Genomic DNA, 22055 nt, shown 5'->3' on the forward strand with positions numbered 1-22055 from the left:
CTACCCTAGAAAAGAGGGTTTCCTGACGAAGGCTTTCAGGCTGCAAAAGACCAGTCCGAAACCCACTGAAAAAAGATGTTTTCAGTGCCAGCAATAGCAGAGGAGGCTCCTGAGCTATTAAATAGAAGAGAATTCTTCAAATGACAATAATAAGGATTAATTCACATCACCTCCTACCTCTTGCAGTATGTGCGCAGGAGGTGACCAAAATAAGACGTGGAAGATAAAGCAGAGAGAAAAGAGAAAAAAATTGTCACCGCTCCCTGTAATGCAACTTGAAAGAGGGCAAAATTCTGGGTCAAGTTTTGTCACATCTTCCAGCTTTGTGACCTTGGGCAAATTTCTCAAGCTCTCTGATCCTTGGATTCCTAATCTATACAATGAAGCTAATGATGCTGACTTCACAGGCTCCCCACAAGGATTAAATGAGGTAACATGTATAAAAGTACTTCCCAAGTCATAAATGGTTTTACAGATGTAAGGCAATACTATACTATGTAACATAAAGTGGGGGAGGATCCCAGAATCTCCAACCCACAACAATTCTGCAGGCACTGGAGATAGTGATGCTTGAGGGAAAGAGAGAGAATGACTCAGACCTGTCAATGAACAAACTGAAGCATCAGTTCAATTCTGAGCTCCCTTAACAAGAAGAGGTAGAAGGAAGATATGAGCTTGAATTTCCAACCATCACCACCACCACCACCATGGACTCCAGATCATGACGCTGATGCAGACAATCACTTTCCAAAGGCCTTTCACAGACTGAGGACAAACAGCTAATGCCATGGATGCTACCAAAGGACACTCTCCTCTAACCAGTGCAGAGAAAGGTAGTTTCTTATCCCATGCATTTCATGGTCCTTTAACTATCTATGGCTGGAAAACTTTGATTTCTGTTTAATCTGTGCTTTAGTACCTACTGTCTAGTACTCATCTTGTACCTCCAACATAGGAACAGCCAAAATCAACATGAGAAGTGGGGGCAGGAGTCCCCTTCCCCAGCCTGAAACGAATGTCATTGCCTTGTTTCCTGAGCAGCATGAGAGGGTGTTTCCCTGTGGCTACTGTCATCAAGGACCACTCGCTTCAGTGCTCTCTGGGATTTCCACTCTGCCAGGAAAGTGGATCTTCAATCCATCCCACCCTCACCACACCTGGAGGACCCAAAAGCACCAGCAGTGAAGCAATCTGTGGAGGTCATCAATGGAGAAGGCCTCGGGACTCACCAAGTTTGGTCCTAACCATCACCTTCCTGGAGCCTCCATGCATGGCCTCCCAGGTGTCAGAGGGCATCACAGGACTGCCATCAATTATGTCCCCAAACCAAAAACCCACTGCCGTCAAGTCGATTCCAACTCATAGCAACCCCATAGGGTTTCCAAGGCTGTAAATCTCTACGGAAGCAGACTGCCACGTCTTTCTCCCACGGAGCTGCTGGTGGTTTCGAACCACCAACCTTTCAGTTAGCAGTCGATCGCTTTACCACTGCATCACCAGGGCTCACTCACCCCAAACAGCACAGTAACCCAATAAAAAAGAGATTTCATTGGTGAAGGGATTTTCCTGGGAATCATAAATGATCTAAAAAATAAATCAAATTTGACTCTAATTGCTTTTCAACAAGATAAACAGACTGGACAAACCTGACAGTCTTCTCAGCGTGAAGCCCCTAACCATCAATGTACATACTCCTAACATAATTGATATAATCCAATTATAATAGAACATCATTTGCCCTGAATGACCGGATACTAGTGAGACTGGTTGATCAAGGTGATAAGAAAGCACGAGAAGGGTTGTGTTAGATATGTAATCACAAGACTACTAGCAATAGGAAACCAAAAAAACTAAACCTGTTGCTGTCCAGTCGATTATGACTCACAGAAACCCCGTAGGACACAGCAGAACTGCCCCATAGGGTTTCCAAGGCTGTACTCATTATGGAAGCAAACTACCACATCTTTCTCTTACAGAGCGGCTGGTGCATTCAAACTTTTCAGTTAGCAGTCAATCACTTAACCACTGCACCACCAGGGCTCCTTGCAAAGAGGGATGTAAACACTTGAGCAAGGCTGGAGGATTCAAAACCTCAGATGCAAACAAAAGTACTTGTGATGAGATATTATTATTGTTTAAATAATTTATAACTTTGTTCATATGAGTCTGAAACACTCTAGCGTCTTACCTTTTTCCCCACCCCACGAAAAACAACTGCTTTTATAAAGCCATTTTTGAAAACACAGAGTTTCTTAGGATGGACTTGCTGCTCTAGAGGTGAAGGGGCAGTACCTTAAAGGAATACTTGCGACTTATGCGATCCTCAGGGGCCACAGGCGAGACCACATAGCTGGGCAGAGGGATGCTCCCAAGGACCACTTCTTCTCGGCTGTCTTTGAATGGAAAAACACGTCAGAACAACCTTCTGTGGCACCTTCCCTGGGCTGGTCCATCCCGCTGCCCTAGTTCAGGGCTCCTTATCTCTTCCCAGGACTAGTGCAATCACCTCTTAACTGATTGCTCACTCAGATGTTCCCTGGGGACCTTTTTGCTAATGCTGGAACTACAAAGGTGAATCAGACACATCAGGCGTGTAAACACACACAACTGCACCTGCTAAGTCCTGAAATAGAGCCGTGTACCAAGTGCTGCGAGGACACAGAGGCAGGAGTGGTACACAGTCTGGGGAAGCTGCGAAAGCTTCAAGGGTGATGTTTAAGCTGTGTTTTAAAGGATAGGGAAAGGCATTCCAGGTGGAGCAAACCTCATAGGCAAAGTTACAGCATGAGTGAAAAATTCTAGATTCTGCTTCTATTCCCTCCTTCCTATGAACCACTTTTATTACCAGAGGTAATTTCCTAAGGACAGAGTTGGTCCCGTTGCTCTCCTACTCAAAGGCACTTGCTGATTCCTCACTGGATCCAGAAGGAGACTCAACTTCCACTGCCTGGCTGTATTTTGGCCCTTATCCACCTCCTGAGCCTTATATCCCAGTACGTCCTTCATGCAAGACTCACTATGGCCACTATGGAATGACCTCCTCCTGCTTCTAGAACTTTCCTCAAGCTGTTTCCTCTGCTGATAATGCCCATCTTGCCCTGACACAGGCCAAAGCTCTACCCATCCTTAAAAGCCCAACTCAGATCCATCCTACCTCCTCCAAGAAGCCTCCTCAGATTCTCTAATATGGAATTGACTTCTCACTCCCCTGAACTGCCTAAGCACTTTAGATGTCTTTTAAAGCACCTACCACAGCCTAGCTTTGTCTTAAAAGTAAGCTATCTCTTCCTTCATATTTTGAGCCTTACTTCCTTCTCACCATTGCGCAGCCCCTAAATTTTATGTAGGGGCTCCATAAATGCTCGTATGGCCAATTTAATTCAGCAGTTTCCCATCCGATATCATAGAGGATAAATCCAGATAATGGGTTACAAAATATAATGATTTACTCATACTTCCCACCTCTTCAACCAAAAGAGCCCCAAAAGTGTGCCCATGTCCCAAATGGAACAGTAGCTAGAATGAGTCTGGATCTTGAGATCTTAAGTAGGAGGCAACCAGATTCTACTTATTTTAACCCAACAGATGGACCTTCCTATCCAGAAATGGTAAAAGTGAAGTCACCAACTATCCACATGATATGTAAAAGTGAACACTTTAGCAGGATAATAGATTACCAATTAGCTCGGGTCACTGATACACTCACTGGCTTTGAGAAGACCATCATCTAAATCACCTTACCACCCCCTCCAGCACAAAAAGTCTTTAATGGCTCGAGCCTTGGCTCACCTTTATAATAAAACAAGCAGTAATCAGCAAGCACAAACCACCTCCTCTTCCACAGCCTCATCCCAGAGCTGTCCTGCAAAGCAAAGAAAACTAATCAGGGCAACATCTGGGCATACTGCCACTTCCCCCCTCACATACAACCTGATTCTAGAACCACGTCTTGCCCATATTCATTCTTTCTTACAATAAATCAATGAATATTTTATTGAATAGCTGTTTCTTGAATGGGATATTAAAATCTAGATTCAATGAAGATTTATCCCCAGGGAGCAGTGGTTTTTTGGGTTTCTTTTTTCTTCCTTATCTCCTGGAAACATATTAATATATTATATAAGCCCCCCTCTTTTAAAGGAAAAATGTGAATTCAGAAATATAGATCTCTCATTAAGAAAGGATTCACCTTTTAACAAAATGGAATTTTTTTTTTAGGTGCTATGCTATAAAATATCTCCACTTATGCTGATTAGAAAATTGAATTTACATGGTATTGAACAAAGTGTCTAAGTTAGCTAATTAACTGAGGTAAAGTTCTCATTTGACTAAGCTCAGTTCTCTATCACAGGGGACTGATTTTGCCGTGGTATCTTCCTTCCATTCAGTGTGAAGAGATTTGGATTCTCCTGCTACCAAACTGCCTCATAACAAGAATCTATCTTTACTTACCTGAAGTGTAAATCTTTACATTTACGAGACATATTTTTAGAACAATGGGAAAAGTAAAAACAAAACAACAAAAAAACATCGCCAGGGTAGGAAAACAGCAATGTTTTAGGGTCAGTTTTCTCCCAAAGCTAGGAGAACCTCAGAGCAGCTTTCAGCTTTACAGGTGGCTGTTAAAGTGTACTGTCTTCCTTTCTGCAGAAGTTTATGACAGGTTTAAATTTAAAACAAAAACAAAAGTCACCTGACAGCTTCTAAACCTAAACACAACGTGAGGTTTATTCATGCTTTGCTTACAAATTGCTGAAAACTAATTTAACTTAGTGAACTCGTGCATTTATCGGTTTTACCTTCTGCCAAGTGACCAGATAATCTCTACGGTCTTGCTACATATTTGCTTTGCTTGGAAAATTCTTACCCATCCTTCCATAGTTGGTTCACATGTCACTTTCTCTGCAAAGCCATTCTGGACGCCCCCAAGCACAGCTAAATTCTCTCTGCTGTGTGTCCCTAGCACTCTACACAGACTTCTGTTACAGTTACAGCACACCCCCTTGGTCAAGAGGGTGGGAATTGGGAACAAAAATTAATAAACCTTTACAATCCTTCCCCTCTCCCTCCCACATTTCAAAGGAGCATCCTTTGCTTATCTGAGGGGTAGGGATGCAAATACAAGAAGTCAGAGGGTTAAACTGCTCAGTGTAAGAAAAGAGATGGGCAGCCTCCAGAGGGAACAGAGCTGTGAGGGAAGAGGGCATAAGCAAGGGAGGGTGATACCAAAGGAGTATCTGGCAGAAGAGGCTGGAGAGCTGTGGGAGTTGCCATGGGGAGAAGAAGTGGAGGAGAAAGATTTCAAAGGGACTTTTAGGAATTCTTCTGTGTGATATGCAATGCAATGCCCTCCTCTATCTTTCCACAAAGACTTTAGTAAAATTTACATCATTTGTCATTGCTCTTGGAGTTTGACTTTTGTTTTTTAATGGATGAGATGATATGATATGACATGATATGAGGGAGACCGGGCTGGGTGATAGGAGATGTGAGAAGTGTTTCTATCTGTTTCCCTTAGACGATGAGTTCCTTGAGAACAGGAATCACATTTTATTCATCTCTTTATACCTGTAGTCCAAACACTGGGAACATGGCAGGTACCTGATGAAAATTTGAGTGAGTGAGTGAACAGCAAGGAGGGAAAGAAGGAGATGAAAGAGACATGGTCTCTGGTGCTGGGAGCTCATAGCCTAGCCATCACCAGAGGACCAGAGACAGATCAATTGGTGGTGAGGACAGAAATGAATAACGGCATCAGGGAGACAGAGCTGACAGGACTTACTGACCGAATGGGTGTGGGAGATAAAGGAGCTGCTAACAGTGCTGAGGTTTTTAAACTGAGTGGGAGAACAGTGGTACCATTAACAAAGATCCGGAAAAAGCAGGTTAGGGGAAAGAGAGAGGTAAGGAGTAGGGAGACAATAAGCTGAGTTTGACTGATTTGGAATCTGACATACTAGGGCGTTAGATATGAGTGGTAGGCTAGGGAGAGAGGAAAGGATGTGATTTTTCAGCTAAATGATAACAAAGGCTCTTAACATCAGCAAGACAAGTGCTGGCAGAGTATTGGCGGGAAGACTGGACACATGCTGACCCACCACACTATGGCCTGGGTCCCAGGTGGTCAAGTGGGTTTTGGGAGGGAAGCTGCCGCCATTGAGCAGACAGTCCACTCATAAAAATGAAAAGAAAATTGCTCAGCACAGTGAGCACAATCCACCTGCCTCAGAGAAACTAGGAACAAAGCTATATGACAGTTCCCAGGCCCCTAGGCCAGGGTAAGGAAATAAATCAGCAACAGCAATCTCCCCCACCACCCTCACTCCTCAATCTTCTCACCTGTTTGTGCAGCCAGCCCCTTACAACCGCTGGAACATTGAGGTTCCTCCGAATGGCCTGGTCCCTCTTCCCAAAGCTGTGGACTTTATTGCTGGACTTTACAATCTAGGAAAAAGCAGACCTGAACTCTAGAGATTTTGTGAAGCACAAACAAGAGTACTTCTATGTTACAACAGCTGTGGAGTCTCTCTACCCTACTCTAAGAAGCAACACCCTTTGATATGAAGAACAGTAACAAGGCAGGGAGCAGGTATACACATGGTCACAAAATTCTAATTAACAAGTGAGATCAAGATCTAGTAAGCTCCCGTCCAGGTCATAAGAGGAAAAAAATTTAAAGGGGTTTTTCAATCAACTTTCACCAGTAGCTGTTGGCTCTAATATTTCCTGCGTAGTTCTGGAGCCAAATCTACTTATGATCACAAATTTCCCCAATTTCCAGACATTCCTTCTAAGAAGTTAACCCCCATCCCCCACCCCCAACCTAGTTTCAGTCCTTCTATCTTAGCACTCTCCCCTTTTCCACAATGTGGTTCTTTTCTCTTTCCCTGGGTCAGTGCTCCCACGCCCTGGACACAGAAACCTCTAAGCTCTTCTCAAGGGCGCCATTCCTCGGGCCCCTCTGTCTCCAGATCTCACCAGGCTGTCTCTAAAATACATCCACACTGAACAAAGATGTGGCCCTCCCAGCAGATGCCAGGAAAATGAAGAATGTGTCAAAGGATCTACCTGTTAGTCTTGGATCTGCCAACAATCACCTGTTCTCTTGGACAAATGGCATGACTACTCTCAGCCTCAATTTACTGATCTGTCACTTGGGGAGAACACTGCTTATGTGTCCCCCTCACTTAACTATTGTGATGATCAAATGAGTTTCTGGTCGTAAAAGGGCTTTGGAAAAATACAAAAGCAGGGAAGGAAAGAACGAGTGGCCAGGAGCTCACCTTGGGTCCAGGCCTGGTCTCTAAGGTGGAAGTGGTTCCAGCTGTGGATGTTTCACTGACCATGCTGGACGGTCTTTGGTTTCTCTCTTGCTTTGACATATGTAGATTTGGCCTGTGGGGAGACATAAGAAAATCCAGGAAGTAAGTGCCAAGCTTCAGAGAGGAAAGTGGAGTCTGAGATTTATTCCAGTTTAGAACTGGTTGCTGCGTCCTAAGGAAACCCAGGTCTGATCTTGAGAAGACTGACTGCCTGACTCCAGACTGACTCCAGAAGGCCTGCCCACCAAGGAATCAAGAGGATCACAGATGGGCATGTCTCCACAGCCAGATGCCCCACAAAGGGGCCAAGATAGTAATCTCTTTCTGTTGTCCTCAGGTCCCCACACTCCTCTCAACTCCAGTGTCTGTGGTGACTGCCCAGTCGAATGGGCACACACACTCACACTGCCTTTCACAGCAACAGCAATCAACACCACTCATACACACACACACACACACACACTCCTCCATCTCCCTGGCTCCCAAAAGAAGCTGTTTATAATTAGTTACAAGAGATCACTTGCGCACACCCCCATAATACACACTGAGAACTGCTTACATAAACGCTAGTGGGGCTTGCCTCCCGAAATAGACTAGGCAACAAAGAGTCTTATTCTGGGAACACTCCATTTGCCCCAAAATAAAGCCATCAGAGATATTAAATATTAACCCCTTGTGCCACGCCTGGAGAGTGGGCAGTCATGAGGCGTGCCCTGGGCCCCAGGGAGGATCCCCTCTGCTTCCCCATCAGCATCCCAGAGACATGGTGCTTCCACTGAGAAGCTGACCCCAGAGGGCCAGCACTCTGGGGACATCTCGGTACAGTGCTCAAGAGACACACAGTAGACGAGCCCTCTCACCTGCCTCCACAAAGCCCCAGCATTTGTACCGGAGTCTTTCAAAGCAGCAGCAGCAAATGCCTCCACACAAATCCAATACCTATCCTTGAAAGCTCGATGCCTGATTCCTAGACCCTGCCAACTCCAAGGTCAGGAAGCCTTCCTCAAAGCAGAAGTCCCAGAGTTCTCTGGCTGAGTTTTTGTCCACTACTCTGACAGGCAACAGGATCCAGGCAGCTGGAGATTGGACAAACTGCAGCAAACCGAGGTTCTCTGCTTGAAGACTGGAGAGTATCTGATTCTGAGGCCTGAGCAAGGATCTTCAGGAGCTGCAGATGGAGGATCCAGGCGGGACACAGCTCAGGAAAAAGCACCCTGGTGTCCTCTGACCACGTTCCCTTTTAGAGAGGTGCTATGGGTGGAATCATAGTTTCCACCTTGGAGATATGCTGCTTCCTTCAAAAACCACTGCTGCTTAGAGGACAAGTGATCCTTTCTGGACCCCGAGACAGAGCCCCCGACACCCTGCACCCTAGAGAAGCTCTTTGCAGAAGCAGCCAGGACCACCGTGCTCGCTGAGCTGTGCCAGCAACAGGCACCAGCTCTCCAGGGGGCCGGCACTGCTGGGTGCTTGGCGGCTGAAGGTGCGAGCCCCACCAGGCAGAAAGATCAGTGGCTCCTTATCAGCACAGGCACTCACCCCAGATTCCCCGCCCCCGGCCTCCATCCCAGCCAGACTTTTGTTACTGCTCCCCACTCGGAGAATGTCACCAAGCTCTGCCCGCTCACTGTTGGCAGAGGCTGTGTGCAGTGGATAGATAATCGCCATCTGGGGGTGGGAAGGGGATCTGAGCGGCTGCATTGTCCACCCCCTGCCTCCAGGCAAAACTATGCCCAAAACATCTTCCTGGAACCTGACCTTGCCTGACTTTCAAGATTTCTAGAGGTTGAGACAAGGAAGAAGAATTCTCAGGTTGCCTGTTAGATAGAATTCAAGACATGATGTCCAACAATAAAAAGAGCTTGTTTGGAAGTTTAATCCTCTCCCATTTAAGACACTAACAGACACTCATTATAGAATATTTGAGAAATACAAGAAAAATGCTGAAAGGACAGAAAAAACTACCCATAGTCTTGCTATCCAAAGGAAAACCATGTTTAACCATTTGTATATTTATTTCCATTCTTTTTAATACGCCTGGCCTTTTTCTGGTAGGGGCAGGAGGGGACAAGGAGTGCTTTCTTGTTTTTACATAATTGTGATCATATCATACTGTGTTTACAATTTTGCATCTTGATTTTTTAAGAAAATTATTGTAGTGTATTTCCCCCATTATTCTAAATTCATCCATATCGTTTTAAATGACATCATATTCGATCAACTAGACATGCCATTCCCCTACCCCTCCTGTCCTGTAGGACACTGGCCCAGAAATTCCAAGACAGATGGCCATTTTTGCCATTTCTGCAGCTTACAATCTTAAGCTCTAACTTTAATCATCCCTACTGCATTCTAACGCCATTTCTCCTCCCCACATCAGCTTCTGGGATTCTGTCTGGCAAGAGAGCTCCTCCCAGTCAATAGTGTAGGAAGATGACTGCCCTGCAGGCCTGGATGGTTGAGGAAGGAGAGTATCATCACTACCTAGGGAGCCAGCTGTGAACAGATTTCAGTTGGAAAAGGACTGGTTGTGGCCCCAACACTAGACATGAGTGAGGGCCAGTGTGGGTGGGGGGTAAGAGGAGGAGGAGGAAACACATGCAGACAACTCCACCCCTCTTGTACTGCAGAGACCTCACTCACCACAGCAGAGAAAGCTGGCTTTTAAGGAGATGTGACTGAAGTCCAAAACTAAATCTGCCCCAGGGAAGGGACTGTGTTGTGGCTACAAACAAGGAACGGTCTTCACCATCAGACCAGGAGCTCCCCATGGACAGGGACAACTCCCAACTCAAGCAACAGACTCAACCATTACCTGGCAGTCCCTAACCTGACTCTCAGAAAGAACAAGGCACACATGGCTACCCACAGGGCTACGTAACAGCACCTGCCTTCAGAGGACGCTCCTTTGAATCTCCCCAATGTGACTAAAGCTCTCTTAGTTCCTTCCAACGGTGAGTGTCACTTTTGGACATAACTAAAAGTTATTCAGCATTACAACTAATTAAAAAAAAAAAAAAAAGTGGGTGGTCATGCTTGGGAACACCATTTAGTATCCAAAAATGGGGATATGAAAAGAGTCTCAAAAACAATTTACTCAGCTGGCTGAAAAACTGGCTCTGATGGAAATTCCTAGAGGTGTTTACCTCAACATTTTGAGTAATGGGAATATCAGTGGAGCGTGTGTGTAGCCTCCTGAAGCAACAACACTGAAAGAGACATCATTCACCAGGATGTGTGCTTTCTGGTACATTTGCTTCAACCAGTTACATCGTACTGGCATATTCTCCACTTAGGAGCCTGGTGCAGCAGACACTGATTTGTCCTCAGCTCTTCAGACTGAGTGCATTCTCCTGACAGACTTCACCCAAGAGCAGTCCCCCTCCCCAGAGAAAAGCCTGTGCCCCAGAGCTGAGCAACTGTGAAAGATGATTCAGTTCCCAACAGCATGCCCTCAGCCACACGAGTCACACAGATCCCTGGAGAGAAGACCAAAAAACGCACACACTCTATGGAGAGGCCAACTCCTGGTGTCCTTAAATAAAATCTATTAACTTAAAAGCCTGTTTGCCAGGTTTCTGTTATCTGGATTCCCAAAGTACAGTGAGATGATTTGAACAAAGACCTCTCTTTCCCCGACTTGGGCTACATGAATGCTGATTATTTTGCTGGAGGGGTGTGGGCTGAAGTTCAAAACAGTGAGCTACAGCAGTTAACTCAACTGCCTCCCAACTGAAAAGAACAAAAGAAGTTAGGACTAGACAAAAATCAGTCTGGAGAAACCCAGTAGGAAAGTGACTCAATGGCTCAAGTAGAGCTTGACTCTATTCTGAACTTTGTTAAGTATGTGTTAGATGAGCCTGAGCAGGGAGTCACTTTCTCTGTCCGTCAACTTCCCCATCTAGTAAAGAAACTGCATCTGCTTCCTGCCAATCCAGGATCAAATGTGTATAACACTGACCGATGTAGTAAGAAAGGGAGGTTGTAATTTCAGCAGTCACATTTTCTGTTGGTTATGACTTTAGGTGAGGTTTTGCTTAATGGGATCCTGAGCTACCTCTCAATCACCAGTGTGAACTGGAGCAGACTGAAGTGGGATCACAGGAAGAGCTTTCCCTGCCCAATCGCTGTCGCAATAGGTAGGTCACTAAATCAAGCATCACCAACCCTTAGGCACAAGTACCCCTCACTGATCATCACAAGCTCAGGCAAGCAGAGACTGGGGCTGTAATTAACAAGTGCCTGTGTGCCAAACACTTTACCTGTATGATCTCACTTAACCCTGCAAAGCTGGTTTTACCATCTCCATTTTATAGATGAGAAAACTAAGGATCAGACAGATCAATAATTTGCCCCAGGCAGGAGCAGGACTCCAAAATCTGGGTTTTGCCGCAGAGAAACCATCCCACGAGAAATCCCAAGGTCTGGCAGAAGCAGAATTTTGCTCTTCTCAGCCCCAGGACCAACCCCCAACCAAGAGGATCCTAAGGTGATTAAAAAAAAAAAAAAAAAGCAAAAGCCCAGAATAAATGGGTCTAAGCTCTATAATTTACTCATCTAAAAGTCAGTTTTCTTTTTTGCAAAATGGGGTTAAAACCACCTTCTCATCTCACAAGGTGGACTAAAATGAGTACTTTGAAAACCTTGAAACATGGCACTAAATTAAAAGCATTATTTGATACTATTACCAATGGAGACTTGGGAATTTAAATCCCAATTATATTTTATCTTTATTTCAAGACACTTCTCTCCAGAAAGCTCAAGGTGTCAAACAATTAACTTCTAAACAACAATCATTTCCTATAAACATTCCCATTAAGGCCTGATCTGGGGCTTCTTTAAAGTGTAAGTAGCCCTGTGGCTGGGGGATCCAGCTCCAATTCTTTCTCCAGGAGAGCAATGATTTTAACAGTCAACAAGGATATGAAGGGGAGGTTAGAAAGTTATGCGGAAACAAGAGTCTCTTACTGAGAGGACACCATTAAAGGACACCCATGTCCCATCAATTCTTGTAAAAGTAGGCTTCCAAGTTCATGCTCTGTCTGCAAGGATTCTACACTGAGAGCTCAGCTGCAATTATTATTATTTATTGTGCTTGAAGTGAAAGTTTACAATTCAAGTTAGTTTCTCATACAAAAACTTATATACACATTGCTATGCGACCCTAGTTGCTTTCCCTCTAATGTGACAGCACACTCCTCCTTTCCACCCCAGATTTCCCATGTCCATTCAACCAGCTCCTGTCCCTTTCTGCCTTCTCATCTCGCCTCCAGACAGGAGCTGCCCATTCAGTCTCATGTATCTACTTGAGCTAAGCAGCAGACTTTTCACGAGTATCATTTTATGTCCCATAGTCCAGTCTAATCTTTGTCTGAAGAGTTCGCCTCAGGAATGGTTTTAGTTTTGGGCTAACAGAGAGTCCAGGGGGCCATGTCTTCCGGGGTCCCTCCAGTCTCAGTCAAACCATGAAGTCTGGTCTTTTTACTGGAATTTGAGTTCTACACCCCGCTTTCTCCTGCTCCATCAGGGACTCTCTGTTGTGTTCCCTGTCAGGGTGCTCATTGGTGGTAGCCAGGCACCATCTAGTTCTTCTGGTCTCAGGCTGATGGAGTCTCTGGTTTATGTGGCCCTTTCTGTCTCTTGGGCTAATACTTTCCTTGTGTCTTTGGTGTTCTTCATTCTCCTTTGCTCCAGGTGGGTTGGGACAATTGATGCATCTTAGATGGACACTCGCTAGCTTTTAAGACCCCAGATGCCACTCACCAAAGTGGGATGCAGAACATTTCCTTAATAAACTTTGTTATGCCAGTTGACCTAGATGTCCCCTGAAACCATGGTCCCCAGACCCTCGCCCCTGCTATTCTGTCCTTCAAAGCATTTGGTTGTATTCAGGAAACTTCTTAGCTTCTGGTTTATGGTTCAGTCCAGTTGTGCTGACTTCCCCTGTAGCGTGTGTTGTCCTTCCTTTCACCTACTTCTTGTCTACTATCTAGTTAATCAATACCCCTCTCCCTCTCTCCCTACCCTCACAACCATCAGAGAATGTTTTCTTCTGTGTTTAAACCTTTTCTTGAGTTCTTATAATAGTGGTCTTATGCAATGTTTGTCCTTTTGTGACTAATTTCACTCAGCATAATGCCTTCCAGATTCCTCCATGTTACGAGATGTTTCACAGATTCATCGTTGTTATCATTGCATAGTATTCCATTGTGTGAACATACCATAATTTATTTATCCATTTGTCTGTTGATGGGCACCTAGCTTGTTTCCATCTTCTTGCTATGGTGAACAGTGCTGCAATGAGCATGGGCGTGCATATATCTATTCGTGTGACAGCTCTTATTTCTCTAGGATATATTCCAAGGGGTGGGATTGCTGGATCATATGGTATTTCTGTTTCTAGCTTTTTAAGGAAGCGCCAAATCGATTTCCTAAGTGGTTGTACCATTTTACATTCCCACCAACAGTGTATAAGTGTTCCAGTCTCTCTACAACCTCTTCAACATTTATTATTTTCTGTTTTTTAGGTTAATGCTATCAGCTGCAATTATTGAGATGAGAGGAGGGACAGTAAGGGCATAACTGCAAACACCAGTGAATTTCTCAAGGGGCTTACACCCACTACCTAAGGGGTTTGGAAAAAGCAATGCACAATGAGAGGCAGGAAAAAAAGAAAATTCTTGTCCCAAACAGGCAGACACCTCCACACCTCCTCTTCCCAGAAAAAGAGAGAAACACATAAACAGACTGCCAACGCCCACTGTAAACTCCCAACACCCTGGGGGAGGCTGTCTGACACGGGTTTTCATTCAGCAACTGTAGCCTCATTACTCAACTATGGCTTTCTGTGTTCTTTCCCCCTCAACTCCTCTCTCAAGCACAAGCTCCAGCTCTCCACCCCACACCACCCTGGGAGCTGGAAACCAGCCCAAACAGCACCCCCGATGTGGCATGAAAAAGAACCCAGTAAGTCTTCAGCAGTCACAGGCTTTCACCTCATCGAAATCCCAGCACTGCCCTGCCACTCAGCATGAGTTCATGTTCTGCTGTACAACCCTGGGCCAGTATCTTCTGCTGTCCAGTCCTCCATGTCTCCATCTGTGCAGGGGAAGAAAGAGACCTTGACCTCTATGGTTCCTTCCATCTCTGATTTGCTGTTTCTGAGATGCTGCAATTCTAATCCGAGGCTTTGGAGAGTCCTCCTCTAGACTCTCTGCTCCTCCTGGCTTACCAAGCAGTCACTTTTCTCTGGAGCTAAATGGTGTTTTCTAATGGAGATCTGAGTACTTCCTAGACCAGGGGCAGGTAAAAAAAGAGGACAAGAAAGGAAGTCACAGGAAGAAACAAAAATACTGTTTGCAAGAAGCAGCTTCCTTTCCACATGCAACAAAGCCACCACTACAGCATTTTCACCCAGCACAGACAGAGCCAAAGACCTGGTTGCTATGTGACAATGACTGCATTTTCCCAGTCCCAGTGCCCTTCGGAAACATCAATATCAAGAGCCAAGGGAACACCCAGGTGTTTGAATGAACTAAGGGCACCATCACCATCTCTTCTGTACCTGTAACCGTCACAAATGCCATCTCCTAGTCCAAGGAGGAAACCTGAACAGCCAAGTGTCTGCATCTGCTTGCCAGGTGTTTCCATTTTTCCCCATTTTTTCTGCTGCCATGGCAACTGAATGCAATAGCCGAAGCTAGCCCAAGACTGCCAGTCTCTAGAGACAAGGTGCTGGCTGTACCAGCTTCAGACAGCAATACACCAGCCTCACAGCCCAGGGCTCAGCAGATGAGTAACAAGACAGACTCCTTCATGGAACTTAGAGTTTTGGTACCCTCTTTTCCTTTGTGCTCTAAATCTCTCACTGGGCACTTTTACCAACTTCTCACTTCAGGAATGGGAGACAGCCATCTCCTAGCAGCAGGAGGTCCCCACCCCAGACTCACAATCAGCACATGGCTTAGGAAAGTCTTGCCTTGCAGTCTGCAAAATGAAGCCCCTTTAGCAAAGAAGTCAAAGATTAGTAAGGTAATTCTTACCTTTGGCGTAATATCTTTTTAAGTGGTATCCTCAGACACCACTCACGACATTCCAGGAAATTTCAACTTATGTTTCTTTTCCAAACAATCCAGTAAGAAAACTGAGGGCTGCTCAGACCCCAAATGAAAGAAAAGGCAAAACTCACTAGGCTGCAAGGAACAGCAGGCCAGGCAAGGGTACTCGCCGGGTTAGGAAACTCCAAGGCAATCTTGAATACCTTGCAGCTGGCTTCTTAGCACAACAGCAAGCTTCTGAACTTCCAAAGCACATATTCTCTGTTAAGCCTAGGCCCCACCTCAACATCAAATGCTTGACAGAGCCTGGGGATCAGTGTACACTATCTGCTGTCATTCATCTGCCAGCATCACCACTCGGGAATGCTTTTCTCCTCTTCCCTGAGAGCTACAGAGGCGTTTGTCAGCGGCTTCCTGGGAAGCCCAGCATTGAGGAGAAAATGCTCCTGTGTGCAAGCACCAAACACCAAAACCACAGCCCTGGAGGTTCCTCGTGCCAAGGTTTAACCCTGTGTGTGGCCCTTTCAGCCACAAAGGGTCTGGCTTCAAGCTCACAATTCACAAAAGTCATTGAGAATCAGGGAAGAGGCTTAAGAATAAGAGCAAAAATGATCCAGCCCTGGATACTAAGCCCTGTAATAAAAGGCTTGAGACTATTTTCTGGAGAAAAGACTACCGAGGGAGCTTGGCGTCTTTCAAGCAAGCGTGAAGTGATTACAGACCAAATTTCATTACTGCAAATACAATTATAATTAAAATCTCTATGCAGCAGTAGCCCACTTAGTCAGCACATTAACATTTGAGTACAGCCACGGAAGGGGATTGTCCCTTGAATACCACTGAAATGAAAGGCAGTATAATATAGTGGTTAGAAGCACAACATTTAGGGCCAGACTAGTAGCTGTGTGACCTTTGGCAAGACTCTTAACCTCTCTGTTTCAGTATCCACAATAATAATGGTACCTTCCAAGATTATTGTGAAAATTAATATACATAAAGTACTTAGAAAAATACCTGGCATATCGTAAGTGCTCTTCTAAGTGTTAGCTGTAAAAAATATTATTTTTATTATCATTATTGTTACTATAATTAATGGGAAAAGCCAACTCTTATTCTAGAAGGTAGATTACTTCACTTAATGTAAAAGATGAAATTCTAGATTCCAAAACAGGTGATCCTGGAAAGTCTCTCTTGTAGAAAATTATGGACTGAGCTGAAATTTGCCTGCCTATAACTTCCACCCATTGATCTGACCCGTTTTTGGCAGCCATGTGATAAATGTACCCTACTTGCACCTGCCAACCCTTCATGAAAACGTTTACCACATCGTCCTTCATATGTTTTTCTGCAGACTAAACATGACAGGTCACAGGGCATGGTTTCCAAACCCCTCACCATCATGGTCACCCTCCTTAGGGGAGCCTCAATTGTTCAACATCCTTCTTGAAATTCAGTTCCCAGATCACAGTGTTTGAAGCCTGCCATGTCCTTGTTGATAGGTATTGTAGAATCAGCTCTGACGTGTGGCGACCCCACGTACAACAGAACAAAATGTTGCCTGGTCCTGCGCCATCTTCATGATCATTGGTATGTCTGAGTTTATTTTTGAAGCTATTGTGTCAATCCATCTCACTGAGGATTTCTCTCACCTTCTCTGGTCCTCTACCAAACATGATGTCCTTCTCTAGCAATCGGTCCCTCCTTATGACATGTCCAAAGTGAGTGAGTCAAAGTCTCAGACAATATTCTGTGATCTATAGGGTTTTCAATGGCTAATTTTCAGAAGCAGATTGCCAGGCCTTTCTTCCTAGGCTGTCTTAGTCTGGAAGTTCTACTGAAACCTGTCTACCGTGGGTGACCCTGCTGGTATTTAAAATACCAGTGGCATACCTTCCAGTATCACAGCAACAGGCAAGCCACCGTAGTATATCAAACTGATAGATGGGTTGTGGGGAATGTCCTCAGTGCTCCATAAATTTGTGTTGAATGAGTAAAATAATGAATGAATGAATGAAGTAGTCCACTAACACCATGATATAACAGAACTATCCTCTACCTTTCTCTATACTCTGTACTTATTAATGCAGTCTGAGATTATATTAGCTCTTCCAAGGGATTTTCCTCATGCCTGTTGGCTTGGTGGTAGAGGCATATCTCCAAAGCCCTTCCCTCCCTGGGGGAACAAGGCTACAGGACTCATTGACTGATGCCCATCCCCCTCTGGGGTCCTGACAAAAAACTAGGTAGCATAACACAAAAGGTAAAATGCAAAAACAAGCACTCTAATCATGCAATCAAAGAAGCTTGCCAGTGAAAGACTCCAAAGGCCCTGCTTCCCTTGATAAATCTGAACTGTGAATTATTGATAGTAGTCATTAGTGCTGTCCAACAAATATTTCTGGTTCTCTTCCCAGGTGCATGGTAGAAACGCACTTCCCTGATACTTGAAGTTAGGAGTGGTCGATTATGTGACATGCTTTAGCCAATGAAATGTGTGTGGAAGAACTCATTGCCATCGAGTTGATTCCAACTCATAGTGACCCTATAGGACAGAGCAGAACTGCCCCATAGGGTCTCCAAGGAGTGGCTGGTGGATTTGAACTGCCAACCTTTTGGTTAGCAGCCAAGCTTTTAACCACTGCAACACCAGGGCTCTGTGTGTGGAAGAGCCAGTACAAAATTCACCATGTTCCCTTTTCCTGCCTTTGATAACCGTGGAAGCACAGAGAAAAGAGCCTCCCTCATTAAAGATGACAGAGCAGAGCCCCTCAGACAATCTGTGACAGACAGGAAGCGAATGTGAGAAATCAATCTTTGCTGTTTTAAACCACCAAGATATTGTTTGTTATTGTTGTTACTACAGCAGATGCTAGCCTATCCTGACTGATTCTGTATTATTGACACAGAAACTAGAACACTCAGTCCTCTGGACTCACCAGACCATAGCTTTCACATTATTTCTCTTCTCCATACCTCTAATCTGTAAGATGAGAAACCACCTTTTGGTGGGCACAGGCACCTGTTACTCCAAGCAGCTCAGGTGAGTTCCACCTGCCAACAGGCAAAGGAGACATGTTATCTGTTCACATCTGTAATGCCCTAACAGAAGACACCGTATAGACTGTCTCTTATGGCAATCTCAAAGGCAGAAGATGGAACTCAAGATTATTTGACTAAAACCTACCTAAGATTGTCACTGCAGTCCAGAGAATGACGGGAGCTGAGAGACTTGAGGGTGAGCAGAAGAATTTGGGAGTAACTTAGGAGGGATGGGAACAGAAAGTTGTCTAAATCATTGGTTCTCCAACTTTATCTACATCAAAATCACCTGGAGGGCTTGTTAAACTATAGATTGCTGAGCCTTACCTCCAGAGTCTCTAATTCAACAGGTCTGGGGTGGGAACCAAGAATTTGAATTTCTAACACGTTCCCAGGTGATGTTGGTTCAGAGATCACATCTGGTTTTGAGAACCACCGCTCCAAAGAGGATTAACTCCAAAAAGCTGGGGCTGGAGGCTCAGCAGGAAAATTCAATGTTTTATAACTCCCAGTGTTTGGCCCTCTTTGGAGAAGGGAAAGAGCCAGTTTTTCTTCTTCTGACCAAGACCTTTAGTCTGAGAGCTGATCTCTAAGGATACAACTGGTCATCTCAGCCTTTTATTCTCACCATATAACACACTACACAACAAAATTAAGCTCTGCTAAGGGAACACAACAGGAATTTCATTCATTTGCACACTTGAAGAAAAAGATTTCTGTGAGGGGAAATCATGCTTCAGTCAGTTTCCAGAATTCTCCAAGAGGTAAATGAGTGTATTTCAGGAAGAAGTAATTTAGATAATTGGCTGCAGTCTCTCTCTCCAACTTTCTCTCCACACTCCCATTCACAATCCTCCACTACAAGTCAGTCTTCTTGTCTTCTGACCCTACTAAGGCTAGTCACACTTCCCTCAGCTGGAATGACCCCAACACACGGGCATGCACATACTTATCTTCACTTATCTAACCAACTCCTCCCTCTTCTTCTAGTCAAACCCTTCAAGAAAGCCTTCCCTCTCTTTCACAATCAATTACCAAGTCCTGTCAATTATACCTCCCAAGCAGGGACAGATTATCCAACAGGCAAGGTAAGCACAGTGCTTACCTTGCTTACTAGATCATCTGTAGTGAACAATTTCACATGGGTTTCACCATATCTTTAATCATCCACCCCGTCAGGGATTGTAAATTTGAAAAAAGGCTTTGATACTATAGGAAGGTGCTGTGGGGTTGGGAGAGAGACAGATGCCAGCCATTCCTAGAGGCAGAATCTTTGATGTGGTAAGAAGCGTGCTTACTTTGCCTACTGGATAACCCATCCCTGTTCCCATGTATCACCAGAATCCACCCAGTGATTACTCAGCTGTGTTTTCCACTCTTCCAACTGTGTTTCTGACATTTAGGATTCTCAGCTGGTATAGACCCTTTCCTGTTCTCTCTTCATGCTCTTCCCAATCTTTTCTTTCTGGGTCTTTGCCCAGGCTGTTCATCTTGATGGACAGGTCTCAATTTAAACAGAATCCCTTCCAGAAATGGAGAGGCTTCCACGGTCTCTAAGTCAGGTTAAAGCTCTCTTTTATCAACTCCCATTGAACCCTATGTTTCCTCTATCATGAACACTTAACCACATTTGTGGTCTCTTGTTTAATTATCTATCTTCCCTACTCAACCATAAGCTCAATGAGGACAGGATCACATTTGTCTTGCTTGCTGCTATAACTGCAGGGTCCAGCACAGCCCCTGACACAATGTAGGTACTCACTCAGTAAATATTTAATGAATAATTGCAGGAACCACTGTATCAATTCATAAGAATTCTCCTTCCTCTTAATATCTAAAACACATTCTACCTGGGTTGAGGAATGTCTGGCCATACAGTTGTACCCACCATCTGAGATAAGTGCCCTCTACGACCTTCAGGAAATGAGATCTAGGGGGAAGAAGTGACCCTTAAAAAGAAGGAACATTTTTTCCTTGGAAAGTGGAAGGAATCAAGAATAGTTACAGAGATATTTTAGTAGGATAAAAGCAGCCACCATCTCAGAAGGAGACAAAAGTCTTCTGTTAAGAATGAAAGGAAAGAAGATGTGTGTGAAAGAGGTGTTTAGTGATGGAAAGTCTGCATTTCTCTACCAGCTCTTACTGAAGTTGCTAACTTCTTAAGCGTTCTAATGGGTTCTCCATCCGGACCTTTAATAATAGCAGGCACCCATGTCTCCAGGACATCTAAGGGAAGGAGACTGAACTCAACGACCTCCCAAGAGTTTCTGACCTTTAAGATTCTATAAACAAACTCATTCCAGGCTGGGATCCGGGGAATCCACATTTCAGCTCTGTCTTTACACAGAAGTTCTTTCTTAGTCTAGGAGACAAGACAATCTTTACCTTTTACCCACTCTCTCTCTTTCTTTCTAATTGCATTAACACTTCCACGGTCAGACCCACAGCCCCCAGAGTCCAGCCATCACGTCCCATGGACAGCCAGCATCAAAATAATTTATCAAGCAACTTCTGACTAGGGTAGGGACTGGGCCTGAATAAAGTGAACACCACACAGAGGCAGCACAGACCTCTGAGCCTGGCTAGTCTGGGTGACATCCTAGCTCTTCTACTCCTAGCCATGCTACTTTGGGCCTGTGACTTTATTTCTTTGAGTCTCAGTTTCTTCATCTAGAAAATGGTGATGATGATCCACCTCTCCAGACTATTGTTTATCAAATGAGATATGCATGTAAAATCCTTGGCAAGGTATCTGACACAGAGTAAACGTGCAATGAATGTCAGTATTATCATAATTATAGATTTCTAGCTTTAAAAGTTCTGTAGGATAATGATTCTAAGCAGAAAATACTGAAGAAATGAAGAGGTATGTTTGGAATTTGCTTCAAAATAATGAGAGGATGAGGGGAAACGTATAGATGAAACAAAATTACCCATGTTTCGAGAACTGTTGAAGGTGAGTGATGAATACATTGGATTCATTACCGTATTTCTCTACTTTTATATATGTTTGAAATTTTTCAAAATAAAAAGTTTAAAGGTGTAAGTATTAGGGGAGAGAAATGTTGTAAAAATATAAATACCTATAGTTTATCTAGGCTGCGTGGGTGGTTCAGTAATAGAATTCTAATCTTCCATGCGGGAGACCAGGGTTTGATTCCTGGCCAATGCACCTCATGTACAGCCAACATCCATCTGTCATCGGAGGGCTGTGCGTAGCTACAATGCTGAACAGGTTTCAGTGGAGCTTCCAGACTAAGATGGACTAGGAAGAAAGGCCTGGTGATCTACTTCCGAAAGTCAGCCAATGAAAAACCCTGTGGATCACAACAGTCCAATCTGCAACCAACCATGGGATGGCGCAGGACCAAGCAGCATTTCATGGGGTCATCGTGAATTGGGTGTCAATGTAACAGCAGCTAACAACAACAACATAATTCATTTTAAGATTAAATTTGGTCTAGGCAACTGACACAGGAGAAATGATTTGAAGGAAAAAAAAAAACACTTAAAGACAATGTCCCTTTATTAGCTTCTCAAATAAAAATGTCTCTGATGAGGGGAAGGGAGCAGAGCCACTTATATATATTTCTCTGCCTTCTCTTTGGGGAGATGAACATACCCTGCTTGGGTTGTA

The 22055-nt window shown here is 44.4% G+C and overlaps 1 protein-coding gene across 2 annotated transcripts in view; it reads right to left on the minus strand.

The window, feature by feature from the left end:
- The window catches only part of PLEKHA7 (pleckstrin homology domain containing A7), a 229665-nt gene that overhangs the window by 64033 nt on the left and 143577 nt on the right, over window positions 1-22055 (minus strand). For both annotated transcript variants that reach the window (XM_004369678.2, XM_023737555.1), the window contains exons 5-8: window positions 7284-7395; window positions 6340-6444; window positions 3790-3862; window positions 2293-2393 (exon numbers count right to left, since the gene is read on the minus strand). In XM_004369678.2, the coding sequence (XP_004369735.2) occupies window positions 2293-2393; window positions 3790-3862; window positions 6340-6444; window positions 7284-7395 (391 nt within the window). The remainder of the gene's footprint in view (window positions 1-2292; window positions 2394-3789; window positions 3863-6339; window positions 6445-7283; window positions 7396-22055) is intronic.

Source organism: Trichechus manatus, unplaced genomic scaffold, assembly GCF_000243295.1.
Source record: "Trichechus manatus latirostris isolate Lorelei unplaced genomic scaffold, TriManLat1.0 scaffold00006, whole genome shotgun sequence".
In the NCBI taxonomy this organism is placed as follows: domain Eukaryota; kingdom Metazoa; phylum Chordata; class Mammalia; order Sirenia; family Trichechidae; genus Trichechus; species Trichechus manatus.